Raw genomic sequence first — 20,075 nt, forward strand, 5'->3', positions numbered from 1 at the left:
CCTATCCTCTGTTAGCAATAGAAACTCATAAAAATTAGTATACCTGGGTATAGTATTCTATAGTTTGAGATAATTTTAAGGAGCATTAAATGCTTCTAATAATACTAATGCAAATTAGTGCTGCAAATAATAAAAGCTTCCTGAACTGTTTGTTTCAAGGATTGAGATAATGCATTACAGTGTTTACCAAGAAAATGAATCCAGTTCTCTGAAGCTGTTAAACAAGTTACTTTATTCTTTTTCCTTATTTGTGTGTATGTGCGGGGGTGGGGGGGGCAAACAATAGCGGTGGTACACATGTGTATGTGGGTGGGTGTGCTTGCATGTGTGTGTGGGGTGTGAAGGTCAGAGGACAGCTTTGGGTGTCATTCCTCAGGCATGGTGCACTTATCTTTTAAAGGACAGTGGTCTCTCTCTCATCTGGAATTAGCCAAGTAGGCTAGGTTAGTTGGCCAACAAGCACCTGGGATTCACCCATCTCTGCCTTCTAGGTGCTGGAATTATAACATACCACACTGTACCTGGCTTTTTTTTTTTTTTAATACAGGTTTTAGGGATCAAACCCAGGTACTCAAGCACTTTACTGACTGAGCTGTCTTCTCATCCCCAAGTTACTTGATTCTTGGTTGTACTTACATAATTATCCAACAGTCATAGCTCAGTTTTTGATATATAGAGGTTCAGAAAAGTTTCTAAATACGTCAATAGACTGCAAAGAGGGTGTGTTTGTTTTTGTGTGTTTAGACCAAGGAAGCACCTACAGTGGTGATCTTGAATCAGAGGCAGTATCTACTCCACATAGCTGGGAGGAGGAACTGAATCATTATGCCTTAAAGTCAAATGCTGTGCAAGAGGCAGATTCGGAACTGAAGCAGTTCTCCAAAGGGGAAACAGAGCAAGATCTGGAGGCCGATTTCCCATCAGGTTTGTGTAGCATAGTCTGACTACCAAAGATCATTTATTTTAGAAGATTGACAAGGCTCCAAATTGACATTATTAAGCAGTTGGGATATGTTAGAGATTATCTAGGGCACAGAGATTCCTGCCTTTGTAAATGTGAATTTCTATCATAATATCCTTATAAATGGTTAATTTGATTTTTGAGCTTTTATAAAAACCTTCCCACAGTAACTACTTGTAAAAGATTTTTTTGTTATGAACTTTCCATTTATGTACTGTATTCTTTGTTTCTCTTAAGTTTAAGTGAAATTCTTGTTTTATCACAAACTAAATAAGAATACAATAATAATTACCTACTTTTTCTTTCCCCCATCGAAGTCTTTAAATCTGTGAGTTGCATACTTCACATTGTCCTTTTTGCTGATTATTGTAGAATCCTTTGACCCACTTAATAAAGGACAGGGAATCCAGGCACGTTCCCGAACCAGACGACGACACAGAGATGGCTTCCCCCAGCCCAGACGAAGAGTAAGCAGCAGCTTAATTTTTATAGAGTTTCCTTTCCTGTGTTTTAACAGTATTTATTAGTTCTTGCTGTTTACAAAGCCCTATAGCAGCCAAGGGCAGGTATTTTCATGCATTATTTTGCAAGCTTTTATTTTTGTGGTTTTCTTTCTTTTAAGGTGAAGAACCATATCTTTTATTATGTATTTCTTTCAGTTAGGACTTTTTGTTTTTAGAATTGAAAGGGTTTTTTGTTTTGTTTAGTTTTTTTGTTCGTCTTTTAAAAAACATTTTAATGATCTTTTATTTATTTGTTTTTTATGGGCTGGTGAGATGGTGCAGGAGGTAAAGGTGCATGTTGCCAAGGCTGACAGCCGGAGTTTGATTCCTGGGACCCACATGGTGAAAGGAGAGAAACAACTCTTGCAATTTATTTTCTGACCTCCATTAGCATTTTGTGGCATATGTGTGTCACATATAAACACAATAAATAAAATAATGCATTTAAAGATTCTGTTTTTGAAAGAATGATCTTTTTTTGCTGGGTGTGATGGTGCATGTCTTTAATCCCAGCACTCAGGAGGCAGAGGCAGCCGGATCTCTGTGAGTTCAAGGCCAGCATGGTCTACATAGCGAGTTCCAGGTCAGCTGGAGCTATAGGGAGACCCTGTCTCAAAAAGAGCAAAAAAGAATAGCCTTCTTTTTAATTAGTTGTTGAATTATAGTTGTATTTAAAGCAGATAAATTCAAAATGCACTTTGTTTTGGTTTAGGCAAATTACCACCATGGTCATGAACAATTCCATTGCACCAAAAAGTTCTCTAATCTTTTTTTTGTGATCAGCCTCCTATACAGATGTTGACAGTCACCAGTCTAATATGTGAATAGTTACAAAATAATACTACTTTGCCTTTTCTGAAACATAAATAGTATCATATGTAGTTCTCTGTGTCTTAATTTTTTTTTGACAGCATAGTGCCTTTGAGGTTAATCCATGCTGCTTTGTGTCTCCTTGGTTCATTCTTGTTTCTAAGAAGCATTCATTATTTTTAAAAAAAGAAAAAAAAAAAGGACCAAATTTTCTTCAACTGTGTAACAAGTGTTAGAAATTTTTATTATTTACAATTTTGAGCTGTCTTCTAGAGAATTGCTAGGATGATCTTAGAGTAAATCCTTGTGTGATTATGTTTTCATTTTTCTTGAGGAAAATTATTTAGAAATAAAGTTACTAGGTAAGTATATATTTAACTTCATAAGACTTTTCTAAAGTGAGTGTACTGTTTTACATTCCTACCAGCAATGTATTGATAAGTACTATGACTTTGCTAACAATTGCTATTGTCAAATTTCAATTTTAGCTAATCTGGTAGATTGTGGCTTCAGTTGTTTTTTACCTGACTACTAAGATTGTAGAACATTTTTTTCATATGCATAGTCGCCATGTGTATGCCATCTTTGGCAGAATATCTAGAGTGTGGCACACATCCTCCTCCTCTTTGGTGTTGGGGAAAGTGGTGGTTGTCACTTAGTTCTGACTGTTCTATGGGTGTGTGTGATGGGATTTTATTGTTTTTTGAGATGGCTGGCCTGAAACTCAACAGCACTTCTACCTCTACATTTCATGCTGGGATTATAGGTGTTCACTAATACTGCCTGATACAACTATTACTTTTATGGCCATAATTCCTTTATCCACCAGGAGTTTTGCTCCTGTTCTATGGCTCATTCATTTTATTCTCAGTCTCGGGATTGAACACAAAGCCTTGGGCATGCTTGTGCTACCCTGCTTAGCTATGTTCCTAGCTTTTTGGAGGGGCTCTTTGGATGTTTATGGGGGGGAGTTGTCCTTTTTTTTTAGTTAGGGTCTTCACATAGCCCTTGTTGGCCTAGAAATCACTATGGAGGCCAGGCTGACCTCAATCTCACAGAGATATACCTGCTTCTACCTCCTGAGTGCTCGGATTAAAGGAGTGTGCCACCAGATCTGCCTCTTTTTGTTATTTTTGAAACAGGGTCTCATGGAGCTCAGGCTAGCCACACATTTTCCAGGTAGCAGAAGACAACCTTGAACTCCTGATCCTCCTGCTTATTTTGTTTTCCTTAATAGTTAATAAAATACTTCAATTTTGAGAAAGTATTCATTTTTATTCTTTCATGGTTGTTTTTAAATGCTCCATCTAAAAATCCTTATCTAACTGATGGTATCTAAAGTATTCCCTTACATTTTCTTTTATTTTTCTGGTCTATTTTGACTTAATTTTTGTTGTTGTTGTTGTTGTTTTGACTTAATTTTTATGCATGAGTTGCATATGGCTAAACAATTTTTCTAGGATCATTCTTACATGCCTTTAATCCCAGAGGCAGAGGCAGGCAGATCTCTGCCAGCCTGGTCTACAATAGTGAGTTCCAGGACAGCTGAGGCTACAGGGAGACCCTGTCTCAAAATAATAATCATAATAAAAAAATAAATAAGTAAATAAGAGATTGCCCTTTTCCACTGAATTACATAGGCACTTTTACTTAAAGGTACACTGAGTGTTTGTTTATAAGTTGTATTTCTGAAATTCTCCATTGTGTTGAATTTATTTTTTACTATTTTTATATTTTTTTGGAGGGGGTCTTTTTTGAGACAGGGTCTTCCTATAGCCCCAGGTGACCTGGATTCGCTATGGAGACCAGGCATGTCTCAAACTCACAGAGATTCACCTGCCTCTGCCCCCCCAGTGCTAGGATTAAAGGCGTGCCCCCCCGTGCTAAGATTAAAGGCGTGTGCCACCACGCCCGGCCTACTATTTTTATGCTTGCATTAGCTCTCTTTAAGGATTTTAAAAAAATTATGCGTATGTATGTGAGTATATGCAAGTAAGTGCTGGTGCTTCCGTAGGCCAGAGGTGTCAAATCCCCCTGGAACAGGAGTCACATATGTTTGTGAGCAGTATGTGCTCTTAACCCCTGGGCCATTGTTCTAGCCTTCAGTACCAGCTTTATTGTCCTAGAGTCTTGAAATTGAGAGAGTGAGCTTTTTAATTTTTTTTTACTTTGTTTTATGTGTATGTGTGAGTACCTGCATGTGCACATATGTGCACCATGTATATGTCTCTTACCTGTAGAGGCCAAAAGATATTGGATCCCCTGAAACTTAAGTTGCACACAGTTGTAATCTGAAAAGTTGTTGCTATGAAACAAACCCAGATCCCTTGCAAGAGCAGTATACACTCTAACAATTAAGATCTCGGGCTGGAGAGATGGCTCAGTGGTTAAGAGTACTGACTGGTCTTGCAAAGGACCCATGTTCTCTCCCCCGCACCCACATGGTAGCTGACAACCAACCATCTGTAACTCCAGTTCCAGGGGATCTGACACTGTCTTCTGACCTCCGTGGGTGTCATACAACATGGGTGCGCCTGCCTTTACATGCAAATAATACACTCTCTCCATTTCTCTCTCCATCTCTGTGAGTGTTATCCTACTTTCCTTAATTGCTATTTTCATATTTATATAATCTATAGGTTCACCTTGATTTTTCTTTAAAACAAAACAAAACAAAAAAATACTGGGCTGGAGAGATGGCTCAGCAGTTGAGCACTGGCTGCTCTTGCAGAGGACTCGGGTTCCATTCCCAGCACCCACATGGCGGCTAACAAATGTCCTCGCTCCAATTCCAGGGGATCTGCCATCCTCCTCTGACCTCCATGGGCATTGCAGTGACAAGGGTGCACTTACACACATGCAGGCAATACACTCAATACACATAAAAAATAACAGTACAATTTAAAAGACAGCGAGAATTTTTATTGCTGTTACTCTGAATTTGTATAGAGTGGACATCTTGACAATTTGAGTCATTTACTGTATGAACATGCTATCTCCCCCATCCATTCTCTCCAGCTCCAAGTTTGTTAACATTTTGTTTTTTAGGGTTTTAAGTTTCTCTGTTCTCTTGTAAATGACTTTGTATAGTTTTGGTGTTGTGCTATAAAGTGACTTAGTGTTTCCTTTTGTCAATTTATTTTCAGCTATGGTCTTGCTATATAACGCTAATTGACCTGGAACTCAATGATGATCCTTCTACCCCTGCCTCCCTAAGTGTTGGGACCTTGCCACCATGCCCAGCCTATGAGAAAGTTTTAAATTATAAATCATATTTATATAGATTTATGTAATTTTTTCCTAGAATAAGCTTTTTGTTTTATATCTTTTTAGAATATATGTATTCTGGGACTTGAACTCAGGACATGCATGCCAAACAAATGCTCTACCACTAATCTAGATATCCTTAGTCCTTTTAATTATCTTTATTTTGAGATCGTGCCACTTAGTTGAACACTGAGCATTGAGCTCACATTAGCCTAGGCAGATCTTCAGTTAGAAATTTTTCTGTACCAGGCTCGTGAGTAGCTGGAATTACATATATTTATGTATATTTCCCATATCTGGCTTAAGAATTTTTTTTTACTTGTAAGTTGCCAAATTTATCGGCGTATTCTATTTAAGTTTTAGGCATGAATTCACAAATTAATTTTATCAGATTGTTATAAATAATGTTTTAAAATTTCTACAGCTTCACAGATTGGTAATTTATATTTCCACTTTTCTTCCTAATCATCCTACCTGGTGATTTACTGGTTTTTGGTTTTTTGGTGTTTGGGTTTTCTTGTGTGTGTGTTTTTGAGACAGGTCTCTCTCTAGCCCCCCCCCCCCCGGATTCGCTATGGAGACTAGGCTGTCCTCGAACTCTCAGAGATCTGCCTGCCTCTGCCTCCTGGGTGTTGGGATTAAAGGCATGTGCCACCACGCCCAGCCAAATTTTTTAAGTCAGGATAGGAAATGGGATAACGTGAAGGTATGCTTCTGGATTTGAAAAATAGAACTATGTATCACTGCCTTTGAACAGTCTTGCTAAAAATATTTTCAGTCTGAATAAGCCTTAGGACAAACTCTCAGAAGGAGCGAGAAAGAGAGACTAGTAGCTTGTTTTTGTTTTTTTTTTTTTTTGTTTTTTTTTTTGTTGTTTTTGAGCCCTGGTTTCCTCCCCCCCCCCCCCCCCCCCCGAACTCCTTATGTAGCCTTGCTCTTACAGAGATCTGCCTGCCTCTGCTGGAGTTAAAGGCCTGTGCCACCATGCCAGCTTTGTTTTTGAAGAGCCAACTTTCAACATACAAATTTTGCATTTTTTCACAGTTTTTTCCCCCATTATTTTTGTTTTTCCTTTTTTGTTTAATGTTTATTAGCATATATTAATTATGCATAATACGTTCCATTATATTTTCCTGTATGTACATGTTGTATTTAGGTCGAATTCACCCTTCTCTTCCATGACCATCTCTTGTCATTTGTTCCATTATGCGTACATGCATGTCTATCTGTGTGTGTATGTGCGTGTCCTTCCAGATAGTTGCTTCTGGTTGAATCCGTCTCTCCCCTATAGATTGTTAACTTCAAATAAAACTTCAGGAAGGACTGGGGACTCTTGAGCCATTCTCCCCTTCATATTATTTCCTTCTTTGTCCTTTTGTTTTGAGACAGGGTCTTACTGTGTAACTCTGAGTGACTTAGAACTTGCGATCTAGACCGGCCTGGCCTTAAAATTGCAGTGATCCTCTTACCTTTGCCTCCTAAGGGCTGAGATTACTAGCATATGTCACCATGCCCAGCTTTGTTCAGTCTTAATTGGCATTTTAATTGGTTCCTCTTTTTCAATTTTTTAAGATAAAAACTTAGGTTGTGAATTTTTGCTTTTTATTTCCTTTTTTTTTTTTTTTGGTCTTGTTTTGTTTTGTTTATAGTACTAGAACTGGAACCCAGAGCCTCATATATGTTAGGCAGTGTTCTGCCAGAGTCATCTCATGTTAGCTGCCATGTAGATGCTGAGAACTGAATGCAGGTCCTCTACAAAAGCAGCCAGTGCTCTTAACCAATGAGCTACCTCTCCAGCCCTGAGGCCTATTTTATAGATTAAAATATATTCCTAATTGATCAGAGTGGTCATAATGGTTATATCTCATTGGGTGGTTCCAGTGTCTAAAAAATGCAAGAAACCCAAATGTTAGTAATTAATATAGTGTGATCTTCTGCATTTAAGTCATTTTCTTCTTCCCTTTTTCTTTTTTTGGCCTGGAACTCAATATGTAGACCAGGCTAACCTCAGAGGTCTGTCTGCCTCTGCCTCGTAAATGCTGGGATTAAAAGTGTGTGCCACCACATCCAGCATTCTTTGCAGTCTTTTTCATATGATCTGGATTAGATAATTTCTTTTTTAAAAAACATTCTTTGATATTTATTTTTATTTTATGTGTATGAGTTTTTCTTGCATTTAGGTAGGTGCACTTCTACATGTGATGCCCACAGATGCCAAAAGAGAGTGTTTGATTCCTTAGAACTAGAGTTATGGATGGTTATTAGCCTCCATGTAGGTGCTAGGAACTGAACCTGAGTCCTCTACAAGAACAGTCAGTGCTTTTACCCACTGAGCCATCCCTCTAGTCCTTCGTTTTTTATTTTGTATAACTAGATCTCTTGTTGTCTTGCTGACCTTGAACTTTCTGTAAAGAGGATAATGATCTTGCACACCAGATTTTTTTTGCCTTAGCTTCCCAAGTTCTAGAACATGTGTGCACCATCTCACACCTGTCTTGTTTAGATTGTTTTTAAAGCCCTTTCAGCTCTATAAACTCTGCCTCTTTAGGATATGGAAGTAAATTCTATAGTTTACGCCTTTTGCAGCTTTGAGAACTCTGATTCTTAAAAAATCAAAACTAAATTTTATGCTCTGTAAATTTTTGAAATTCTCACAGGGGCGGAAGAAGTCTATAGTAGCTGTGGAGCCCAGAAGTCTTATTCATGGAGCCTTTCAAGGGTGCTCAGTGTCTGGGATGACGTTGAAGTATATGTATGGGGTAAATGCCTGGAAGAACTGGGTTCAGTGGAAAAATGCCAAGGAAGAGCAAGGAGATCTAAAGTGCAGTGGTGAGTGCATGGCATGAATTTGTCTCTTTATTTAGATTTGGGAAATAGAAATTAAGTTGCAAATCTATACATAAAATTTAGGACTTGGATTTTATTTCTTCTCCTTGCTCCTCCTTGTACTTTAACTCTCTTGTTTGTTTCTTCATCAGGAGGTGAACATGCCTCAGCCAGCCCAGGCTCTGACTCCTTAGGAAGTAATCAAGACCAGGTACTCTGTCAAGAGTCTTCAGAGTCAGCCTGTAAAGGTAAAACTTGGTTCTGAGTCTTTGTTATGAATTATTAATAATATTGTTGGTTTAAATTTGTGACTTGGCCAAGTGTGGCTCAAACCAATCTTCCCAGCACTGCAAAGGTAAAGGCAGGAAGATCCAGAGTCCAAGGTCATTTTCAGCTACATAGTGAGTTAAAGGTTAGGCTGGACTTAGGATATTGTGTCTCAAAAGATAAAAAGATTGGTGAATTGAATTTTTTTTTGGCTTTTTGAGATGATTTCCCTGTAGTCCCAACTGAACCTGGAACTCTCTATGTGAACCAGGCTGCCTCTGCCTCCCAAGTGCTTGGAATAAAGGTGTGTGCCACCGTGCCCGGCTGTGATTAAATTTTTAAATTTAAGGTTTTAAGTCTTAAGAAAGAGCATTTAAGGCCAGGTGCCTTTAATCCTGGCACCAAGAGTCAAAGGCATGTAGATCTCTGTGAGATAGAGGTCAGCCTGGTCTACATAGTGAATTTTTGGCAAGCTGTGGCTATAGGGAAACTCTGTCTCCAAAAGACAAAAAACAACAACAACAAAAAAGCATTTAATATTATAACTCCAGTTTTAAAGAGATTATTATGTAGGCAAAGTTTTATCTTCTGGTGGTTTATTTAATCAAACAAATGTATGGAACTTTTGTATGCATATGTGTGTGTTATGTGTAAGTGTATCATGTGCATATAGTATCTGCAGAGGCCAGAACAGGGCATGGGATCCTCTAAATGTAAGTTTAAGGATGGTTGTTGGCTGCCATGAGGGCGTTGGGAACCGAACCCACATCCTGTACAGGAGTAGCCAGTGCTCTAGCCACAGGAACTTTAAAAATAATCTTTCAAAATGATTTCAAATGTTTTCTTGAACCCTCTGTCTATATGGAACCCAGTGTTGAAAAATACCAGGAAAAGATTTGCTGCTTCTGTAGGAATTTTCCTTGTCATTGAAATGTGCGAGACTTTTTTAATGTTTCATTTCATTTTACATGCAATTTAGAATCAAACATTCCATTACTTAGGAAGTAATCAAGACCAGGTACTCTCTCAAATACAGCTACAGTATAGTTTAAGACTTACATAAGTTTTCACTGTTTTTGATGTGCTAGTCTAGATTTTTAGTTTTGTATTTTACTTTGTTATCTTGGTTGTGTACTAATAGAATCCTTGTGGAATGATTTGGGTTAGAAAACTGAGTTATGTTCATCTTAACTAGATTTTTTCCTCCCATTTTCCAAGTTAACTTTCAAGTGGGTGATTGCATAAAGTTCTGGCCTCACATGCTAGCGGTATACTCTAGCTTCGGTGTACACACTTCTGCTCATTAGAGCAGTTAGTGCTGTTCTGGGCTGTAGTGACTCATAGTTCCTGTAGATTATAGGTGTAGTCTTTCTAAGGGTTTGTAAATATTCTTCAGTTCCAAAGGAATCCAGCTCCCTCTTCTGACCTCCACAGGTGCTGCACAACATAGGTGCGCTTACATGCAGGCAATACACTCATACACATAAAATAAAACTTAAAAAAAATGTTTTTCAGTGGGGGACGGAACGTGTCAGTAGTGAAAATAGAGTGGTAATACTGTTTTAGGCTACCAGGCCAAAGTGCAACCACCCATAGGAGGTCTGCCCTCTTCCACTGCTCATATTTTATCCCCACAATATTATAGTATCTCTTACTTGCCAGACATGATGGCCAAGTCCTGGGGTAAAAAAATCATCCACATCAGGGGCTGGAGAGATGGCAACACCCACATGGTGGTTAACAGCCGTCCATAACTCCAGTTCTATGGGATCCGACAGTGCCTTCTGACACAGGTGCACGTACACACATGCAGGCAATATACTCATACCATCAAATAAAAATATTTAATAAGAATAATAAATAGGGACTGCAGAGATGGCTCAGCAGTTAAGAGCACTGACTGCTCTTCAGAGGACCTGGGTTTGATTCCCAGCACTCATGTGGTGGCTGCGAACTGTCCTTAACTCCAATTCCAGGGGAATCTGAAGCCCTCTTCTGACATCCACGGCATTGCATGACACGAGTGCACTCACATACATGCAGGCAATACACTCATACACATAAAATAAAAATAATAAATAAAATATTTTTAAAAGAATAATAAAATATTTTAAAGATCCACATCAACAATGATCCTTTCCCTCAGGAACCTCTACTTACTTTGTGTAGAACTAATGTACAAGAGTCCCAAGTGTATCTTTGGAAATAAGCGATCCCGCTTAAGTGCAGAATAACAATGACTAGAGAGAATATTTTCATTCTAATCTTATAAAACATCAATCAAACTATTACTATCTAGTGACGCAGTAACTCCAGTCTTAATTTCTAGAGCTACGGTGGTGTTTTATGTCATCTGAAGTGTTCTAATAGTCTGTTCTCAGACAAAGAAGGTTAAGCAGCATATCCTCTCCTCCCAGCTACCCCCGTGAATATTCTCAGTACCTTTAATGTACTAGTAGACCCTTGGAATTCCTCAAAATTTTCAGAGGTAAATACTATAAGTTGAGTCTTCCAAATTTTGTGGTTGTTTTTGTTTTGGCCTTTTTGAGACAGGGTCTCCCTGTAGCCCCAGCTGACCTGGGGTCATATAGATCAGGCTGGCCTTGAATTCACAGAGATCCATTCATCTCTGCCTCCCAAGTGCTGGGATCAAAAGCGTGTGCCACCACACCCAGCCATGTTTTCCAAATTTAATCTGATCTTAGAAAGGCAGTTTTCTCCAATTCCCACATAGAACTAACACCACAGTTTCATGTGTCCTAGGCTGGACTTGAGCTCTCTATGTATTCTTCAACTCCTGATACTTCTGCATCTTTGTCCTGAGTGCTGGGGTTACAGGCATGCACTGCGAAACCAGTTTATTTAGTGCTGGGAATCATACACAGGGCTTTGTACATACTAGGCAAGCACTCTACCAGCTGAGTCCAGGACTTGTGTTTTGTTAAATATTCTTTGGGAAATCTTTTGCATCTTCAAATTGACATTCTTTACCTACCTACCTTTTTAATCTTTACCTCTTATGTTCTAGCCGTTTAGAATCTTACTTGGATTTTTCCCTATGAGATCTCTTTACTTTCATAGATCCCTGTTTAAACAGAGCTTCTTTCATATGCAGTACTTGGTCTGTATTTCTTTACGTGAAAGAGTCTTGAAATCAAGATCTGTTTCTTGTTTAGTAGGTTGATTTTGAGATAATGGGTTTTTTAATATATATATTTTGTTTATTATTTATTTTATGTGTATTGCCTGCATGTATGTAAACGCATTTGTGTTGTGCAATGCCTGCCAAGGTCAGAAGGTTTTGAATCCCTTGGAACTGGAGTTAATATGGTTGTTAGCCGCTGTGTGGGTGCTGGGGACTGATCCTAGGCCCCCTGCAAGAACAGCTCATGCTCTTAACTGGTGGACTCTCCAGCCCTGAGGTAGTGTTTTCTGTGTAGCCTAGGCTAGCCTGGAATGCAGGATCTATTGCATCAGCCACTGGGATTACAGATGTGTGTTACAATGCCTGGTTTACAAGGCTGGGGTTTTTTTTGTTTTGTTTTTTTTTTGGTCTTCTTGAGACAGGGTCTCCATGTAGCCCCAGCTGGCCTGGAACTCACTATGTAGATCAGGCTGGCCTTGAACTCACAGAAATCTGCCTACCTCTGCCTCCTGAGTGCTGGGATTAAAGGTGTGCGCCACCACGCCCAGCTTACAATGTCTTTTAAAGCAGTGCTTGGGACACAGTAGTACTCAGAATTTATTCAGTTATTCTCTAATGTGAATAACACTAATGTTTGCTACAAGTTAATATTCCAGGTGTATTCTATCTTTCCACAGTCCGCTCTATGAAGTTGAAGGAAGATATTCTATCCTGCACTTTTGCTGAGTTGAGTTTGGGGTTATGTCAGTTCATCCAAGAAGTGCGGAGACCAAACGGTGAAAAGTATGACCCAGACAGTATCTTGTACTTGTGCCTTGGAATTCAGCAGGTATCAAGTTAAACAACTTAGTAATTTGATGTCATTTAAATCATTCTGAGATAACTTCTGAGTTAAGCAGAAAGTTTATAAAGAGTATTAGTTATGTACTATTCTTAAACTTCTTTAATGAGCAGTGTCTCTGATTTAAAAGTCTTGATCACGTTTTAGCCCTTTATAAGCTAAATTAGGACTGTAAGTAGAGTAGTAGAAATTGTAGTGTGTTTTATAGATAAATGAACAAAAAGGGCATAAATAGCTGTTCACAAAAACTATGTGTCTGTGTGTATCTATCTGCCTATATGCATGTAAAACGTGTTTCATTAAAAAATTTAAAATATAGAAGCCAGGCATGGTGGCGCACTCTTTGATCCCAGCACCCATGAGCAGAGACAAGTGGATGTCTCTGAGTTTGAGGCCAGCCTAGTCTACATAGCGAGTTTTAAGCTAGGTGGGGCTGAGGGAGACCCTGTCTCAAAAAGGCCAAACATTTTTTTTAAATACAAAGTAGGGTGCTGGAGAGATGACTCAGTCCTTAAGAACACTGGCTGCTCTTGGAGAAGACCGAGATTTGGTTCCCAGTTCCCACGTTTGCTGGACTTCAGTTCCAGGGAATCTGGTGCCCTCTGCTGGTCTCCAGACATTGCACACACAGGTGTGTAACATGCAGGCAAAACACTTAAATGTACAAATAAAAGTAAACATAATATTTAAAAAAATAAAATGCAAAGTAACAGATAAACAGGTATTTACCAGATTTGCAAAGATTCAGAAGATTCTGACTCCGATAAAACAGTGTTACAAGATAGTTTTTCTGCACAGCTGGAGGCATTTAATAATACTGTCTGCAACAGTTTGAGCATACAAATTAGAGCTGTTTTCAAGTTTCAAACTTTTTTTTTTAATCAGTAATTCTCTTCTTGTACATTTCTTCTAACTGCATATTCTGGCCAGGTCTAATTGGTTGTGCCTATAATTCTAGCACTGGTAAGGTTGAGGCAGGAGGATTATAGGTTTGATGTCAGCCTAGGCTATGTAGTGACACCCTTTCTTGAGGAAAAAAAAAAAACTCATTACAGTTGAAGAATATAAATATAAATAGTCACTACAGTTGAAGTTCAGACATCTTTTTGAGTAACTATCACCTTGGTGCTTGGCAATAATGATAGTTAAGAAATGAAGGGATATTCATAAAGTTTAGTATATTATTTAGTCAAGAAGTTCATTTATAAATTGGCATCTAGTGTTATGGTAGCATGTACCTGTGATCTCAGCTACTCAGGAGGATGAGACAAGATGATTGCAAGTTCAAAGATAACATAGGATATATCTCAAAAAAAAAAAGTAACAGCTAGTGCCAGTGAAAATATTAAGGCATTTAATAAAATCAAAATATAAATTAGGTGACTATCACTATATAATGAAAGAATAATATAAGCCAAAAATTTGTCAGTCTATGGATGGTGTTTGACCACTGAGTTTTATACTTCTATTTGCCAAATTGTCTTCCATTTATATGTGAGGTTTTATTTATTTCAACTATTTATTCTTTAATTACAAAAGTAAATTGTGCTTAGTATAGCTGTTAAAACAGCTATGTAAAGAAAATTTATCTCCCTCCATTCCAACTTGGTGTCGTCGCTTTTACTAGGTATCCTTCACCACCTTCTTTGTTACTTCCTTTGATATGACTGAATATTGGCTAATATTTTTTTGTTTTGCTTAGTTTGTGTGTGTACTCGTGTGTGGGGGTGCCTGTGCCTTGGGCACACATGCGGGGGCCAGAGGAGGACATCGGTGTCTTTATCACACTCCCTTATTATCTTGATAACAGGGTCTCTCACTGAATCTGAAGCTTAGTGTTTTAGTTAGGCTGACTGGCCAGTGAATCCAGAAATCCACCTGTCTCTGCACCTGACACTAGGGTTGCAGGCATACCTGGCGCTGCTTAGCTTATACGTGGGTGCTAGGGATTCAGTGTTCTGTCTTCATATTTGCACAGCAATTGTTCTTACATAGTAAGCTGCTCCCAGGCCCTGCTTTGCTTATTTTTTAGCATAATGGGAACCTATGCAACATACATTTTCCAATTTGCTTTTTTGGAGAAGGATATCCTTCCAGATCAATATCAATCATTCTTTCTTTTGAGAAAGCATTCTGGACAGATGTGGTGGTGTATGCCTGCAATTCTGGTCTCAGAAGACAGAGACAGAAGAATCACTGCAAGTTTGAGAACAACCTGGTATACATACCAGGGTCAAGCCATCTTAGGGAGCTAGGTATTAATCTCAGATACTCAACTCATGCCTACACAGCCAGTGTTTTACAGACAAAGCAGTCTCCTCAAATTTGAATAGTTAACCTGGGTGTGGTGGCGCATGCCTTTAATTCTGGGAGGGAGAGGCAGGCAGATGTCTTGTGAGTTCAAGGCCAGCCTGGTCTACATAGCAAGTTCCAGGCCAACTGGGGCTACAGAGAGACCGACCCTGTTTTAAAAAAAACCAAAAAATTTAAAAAATTAATGGAGTACTGGGGGCTGGAGAGATGGCTCCACAGTATTGACTGTTCTTCCAGAGAACCCAGGTTCAGTTCTCAGCATGGTGGCAAGTAACGGTTGGTAACTCCAGTTTAAAGGGATCCAAAGCTCTCATCTGGCCTCTTTGGGCTTTGCACAATACAGGTGTACTTAATGTACATGTAGGTAAAACACTCATACACATAAAAATAATATATATATATATTTTTTTGTCTTTTTGAGAGAAGGTCTCCCTGTAGTCCCAGCTGTCCTGAACTATGTAGACCAGGCTAGCCTTGAACTCAGAGAGATCCGCCTGTCTCTGCCTCCCAAGTGCTGGGATTAAAGGTGTGTGCCACCATGTCCGGCTTAAAATATATTTTTTTTTAATTAGTGGAGTATCGTATTTTGATATAAAAATGCATTGTTAGGTAAGTATAAATTACCTCCTTAAACATTTATTATTTTATGTTATATAAACTTTAAGATCTGTTTTGAAATCTTTCCTTTTCCCCCTTTAAATAAAATATTCATGGGATTGGAGAGATGGCTCAGCAGTTAAGAGCACTGACTGCTCTTTCAGAGCAGCTCTTTCAATTCCCAGCACCCACATGGCAGCTAAGAACCATCCTTAACTCCATCCAGTTCCAGGTGAACCCGAAGCCCTCTTCTCACCTCCATGGCATTGCACGACATGGGTGTGCTCACATACATGCAGGCAGTACACTCACACTCATACACATAAAATAAAAATAATACAAGAATTTTAAAAACATGTTTATTTTGTGGGGGCGGGGCTGGATGTCCCATGGTGTGCATGTAGAGGTCAGAGGACAGCTTATGGCAGGAGTCAGCTTTTTCTTTCCACCTTAGGGACCCTGGGGATCAAATTCTGGTGATCAGGCTTTTTGGCAGGCACCTTTACCTAGTGAGCTATCTTCTTTGCTTTCATGTTTTAAAATGTATAGCACATTATTGTTATCTGTAATCACCCTTCCCTTCTGTGCTTTAACACACCAGAACTTCTTGCTTCTATCTGGAGCTTAGTGCCCACAGCTCTTTTGTTTTAGATGCCACATACAAATGAGAACATTTGGTATTTGTCTTTCTATGCTAGGCATATATCAGTTAGCATAATGTTTTTAGTCTATGTTATTTATTAAAAACGACAATTTCCTTTTTAAAGTCTGGATAATACTCCATTGTGTATCGGTACCACATTTTTCCTTCATCTGTTTATGGATACTATATTAGTTAGCTTTTCTCATCACTGTGCCAGCGTACCTAACAGAAGTAACTTAAAGGGGAGGATTTATTTTGACACAGTTCAGAAGACACAGTCCATTATGATGGAGAAAGCATGATAGTGGGAGCCTGGGGCTTGTTCTCATCATGGCACCATATGGACCAGAAGTTGCCCTCGAAGGCCTAACCCTGGAGAACTATGTCTGCCTGGTAGGGTCCATTTCCAAAACAATACCCACTAACTTGAGACAGTGTTTACAGACACAGGTGCCTATGGGACCATTTCATATTCAAATTGCAGCAGACACAGGATTACTCCATAATTTGGCTGCTTTGGATAATGCTAGAATGAAATACTGATACTAGTCAGTAAAGTGCTTGTAGAAAGGGCATAATAACAAGAATTTGGATCCCTAGAACTTAAAGGAAAAGCTGGGCATGGTGGTGTCTGCCTGTAACCCCAGCTCTGGAGAGGCAGAGACAGGCAAATCTCTGAAGCTTCTTGGCCAGCATGCCTAGCCAAATCAATGAATTTTCTGGTTCTGTGAAAGAGTCTTTCTTGCCGAATAAAAGGTGGAAAATGGGAGCCGGGCGTGGTGGCGCACACCTGTAGTCCCAGCACTTGGGAGGCAGAGGCAGGCGGATCTCAGTGAGTTCAAGGCCAGCCTGGTCTACATAGTGAGTTCCAGGACAGCTGGGGCTACAGGGAGACCCTGTCTCAAAAAGCCAAAAAAAAAGGTGGAAAATGTTTGAGGAAAGATGCCCAACATTCACCTTCGCTTCCACATGCCAAGGGCATGTCCTTGCAAATACATACGCACACATACACAGAGGCTTGTGCACACACAGACAAAGCATATTTTTTCATCTTTGAGTTTATTTATGAGGTTTATAGTAATTTACTGTCTCACCAGCAGTGTATAACAGTGTCCATTTCATCACTATTTTTTTGTACTACTTTTTTTTGTATTTTTTTTTTTTCGGATAAGGTCTCTCTAAGTCCCAGCTGGCCTGGAACTTGCTGTGTAGACCAGGCTGGCCTCAATCTCACAGAGATCCTCCTGCCTCCACCTCTTGAGTGCTGGGATTAATGGAGTGTGCCATTACACCCAACTTGTACTTCAGTTTTGGTTTTCATTATTTCAGTGGATTAGTACTGTGGCTTCAGTGTACATTTTTCCAACTTTTGTTTGTTGCTTTGCTGTTTTTTTTTTTTTTCAAACTCCTATTTATTTTATTAAATACAAGCCTGAAATGTTAAGTAGATAGTATAGATTCTAAGAAATTATATTTTCAACTTTAAAAATGTCTTATTGGTGCTTTGACAAGTAAAATAATGCTCTAAACGTTTTTTTATTCTTGGGGAAAATAAAAACAATTTGAGAATACAAATTAAGTAAATTCCAAAGTGTATTCAGAATTGTTTCAAATCCATAAGGTGGCTGTAAACAGTTTATTTCTAAATGTTCATAGCTTAAAGGAATGTGAGTATCACAGTTTGTATTAGCTCTGTCTAGGAAGTCCAGCAGCACTACACAGTTTCATGTTTCCATAATCCAGTCCTAATGCTACCAGTGATATCAGTACCTATCAAGGGTCCTTCCTGTCCACTGCTTTTAATTGGTCCATTGTGAATGGCCAAGTTCAGGCCATAAGATTTTTGCTGACTTTCAAGTTCTCCTGCAGGTGGCTTCCTGACCACGTCTTTTTTACTGCTAGTCGAAACAGGCTTTTCAAAATTGTGCCTGCTTTTGGGAAGTGTGCTGCACGCATCACTGCTGTCTTGCTGGGGCGGGTTGTACTGTCTCTCTGTAGGCCAAATAAGCTCTCCGACTCCTCGAATGTCTTTCATTATTGCCGGGCCGGCTTTTAGGTAAGCCGTTCTGCACGTTTCCTTCCATGCTGGTCAGGACATCATAGTTGTATTCCCTCAGGACTGTGAGCCTGCTAGCCCGGTGTCCTTCGATTTTTATGGTGGAGGCTCAGGTGCACATTTGTGCAAAACCACGTCTAAAGGAGCCACATGCATCTTAATATCGTTGTCCACCAAATGTTCTGTGAGAGACAGGGCCCCGGCCTGGCGCTGACAGCCTGCAGGTCTGTGAGCTTGCAGCCCTGGGAAGAATTCTTGAAGCTCGACACACTTTTGTTTGTGCAAGAAGACTCCGCACTGTTGTTCGTGCACTTGGGTGCCTCTCTGTTCGTCCCGCTTGAGTCGAGGGGGCTGGACGTTGACCTGCACCGAATACGGGCTGTGTCCTGGGCTGCACGTCATGATCCACACAAGTCTCACATCCTCCCTATTGATGTAATGGTGCACCATGATGAATGCACTGAACCCTCTGGACTTGCTTTGTTGTTTTTTTCCTTTTTTCTTTTTGGTCTTTTTGAAATGGTCCCCATGGAGCTCAGTATGTAGACCAGGCTGGCCTGGAACTCAGAGATCTGCCTTTCTTTGCCTCCCAAGTGCTCAGATCAAAGATGTGCACCACCACGCCCATCCTTGTTTTTAATCTTTTTGAAAAGATTTATATTTTATATTTTTTATATATTTGTATGTGTATCACATGCATGCAGTGCCCAGAGAGGTCAGAAGAGGGCATTAATCCCCTTAAAATGGAGGTATAGATGGTTGTAAGCTACCATGAGGTTAGTGGCAACTGAACCATGATCCTCTGGGAGACCAGCAAGTTCTGTTAGCTGCCGAGCCATCTCTCCAGCCGTTTCTCTGTTTTGAGACAGTTTTGAGACAGTTTTGAGACTATGTATCCCACAGTACTTTATTCACTACGTAATTGAGCATGACTTCGAACTCCTGATCATCCTGCCTCTGCCTTCTAAGTGTTAAGGTGAGATTATAGGCCAGGCCAGTATGCTAAATGTGTCTTATTTTGATGCTTTTTTTGAGAAAGGCCAGCCCGTCCTGGCCTCACTGTTGAGGCAGGCCTCAAACTTTTTAGCAGTCTTTCTACTCAGTAGCAGGGATTTTAATTTTGCACCAACAGGCTTGGCTCTGTTGCCAGTGCTTTTGATGTGATATCTAAGAATTCATAACCAAATACAAAGTCATGAAAATTTCCTCTAAAGAGTTTTATAGTTTTGGGGCTGGAGAGATGGCTCAGCGGTTAAGGATACTGGTTGTTGTTGCAGAAGACCTGGGTTTGAATCCCAGCACCTACATGGCAACTAACAACTGTTACTCCAGTTTCAGGGGATCCAGTGGCCTCATCTGTCCTCTGCCAGGCATTGCTCAACACAGGTGCACTTACCTACGTGCAGGCAATACACTCATACACATAAAATAAAAATAATAAAAAATTTAAAAGTTTTATAGTTTTAAGATTTATTTTTATTTTATGTGTATGAGTGTAATGCCTGTATGTATGTAACTACACCCATGTTGTGCAGTGCCCACAGAGGTCAGAAGAGAACAGCAGATCCCCTGGAACTGGAGTTATGGATGATTGTTAGCTGCCATGTAGGTGCTGGGAATCAAACCTGGGTCTTCCACAAGAGTAGTCAGTGCTCTTAACTGCTAAGCCATCTCTTCAGCCCCTTGGTCTGTTTTGAGTTGAGTTTATATTTCATAAGAGGTAGGATTTGCCCTTCTTTGTATGTGAATATTCATTTTATTAAGGGAGTTGGGAACTGAACTCTAATCTTCTGCAAGAGTAGTAAAGACTCTTAGGTGCTGAGCTTTCTCTCTAGCCCAAATGTTT

General features: G+C 39.6%; 1 protein-coding gene across 7 annotated transcripts in view; it reads left to right on the top strand.

The window, feature by feature from the left end:
• Positions 1 to 20,075, top strand: part of Zmym4 (zinc finger MYM-type containing 4) — a 119,375-nt gene that overhangs the window by 88,429 nt on the left and 10,871 nt on the right. For all 7 annotated transcript variants that reach the window (XM_008832105.3, XM_029563116.1, XM_029563118.1 and 4 more), the window contains 5 exons: positions 745 to 924; positions 1,334 to 1,428; positions 8,199 to 8,370; positions 8,520 to 8,615; positions 12,457 to 12,608. In XM_008832105.3, coding sequence (XP_008830327.1) covers positions 745 to 924; positions 1,334 to 1,428; positions 8,199 to 8,370; positions 8,520 to 8,615; positions 12,457 to 12,608 — 695 coding nt within the window. The remainder of the gene's footprint in view (positions 1 to 744; positions 925 to 1,333; positions 1,429 to 8,198; positions 8,371 to 8,519; positions 8,616 to 12,456; positions 12,609 to 20,075) is intronic.

Source organism: Nannospalax galili, unplaced genomic scaffold, assembly GCF_000622305.1.
Source record: "Nannospalax galili isolate Female #2095 unplaced genomic scaffold, S.galili_v1.0 scaffold1055, whole genome shotgun sequence".
Classification (NCBI taxonomy): Eukaryota; Metazoa; Chordata; class Mammalia; order Rodentia; family Spalacidae; genus Nannospalax; species Nannospalax galili.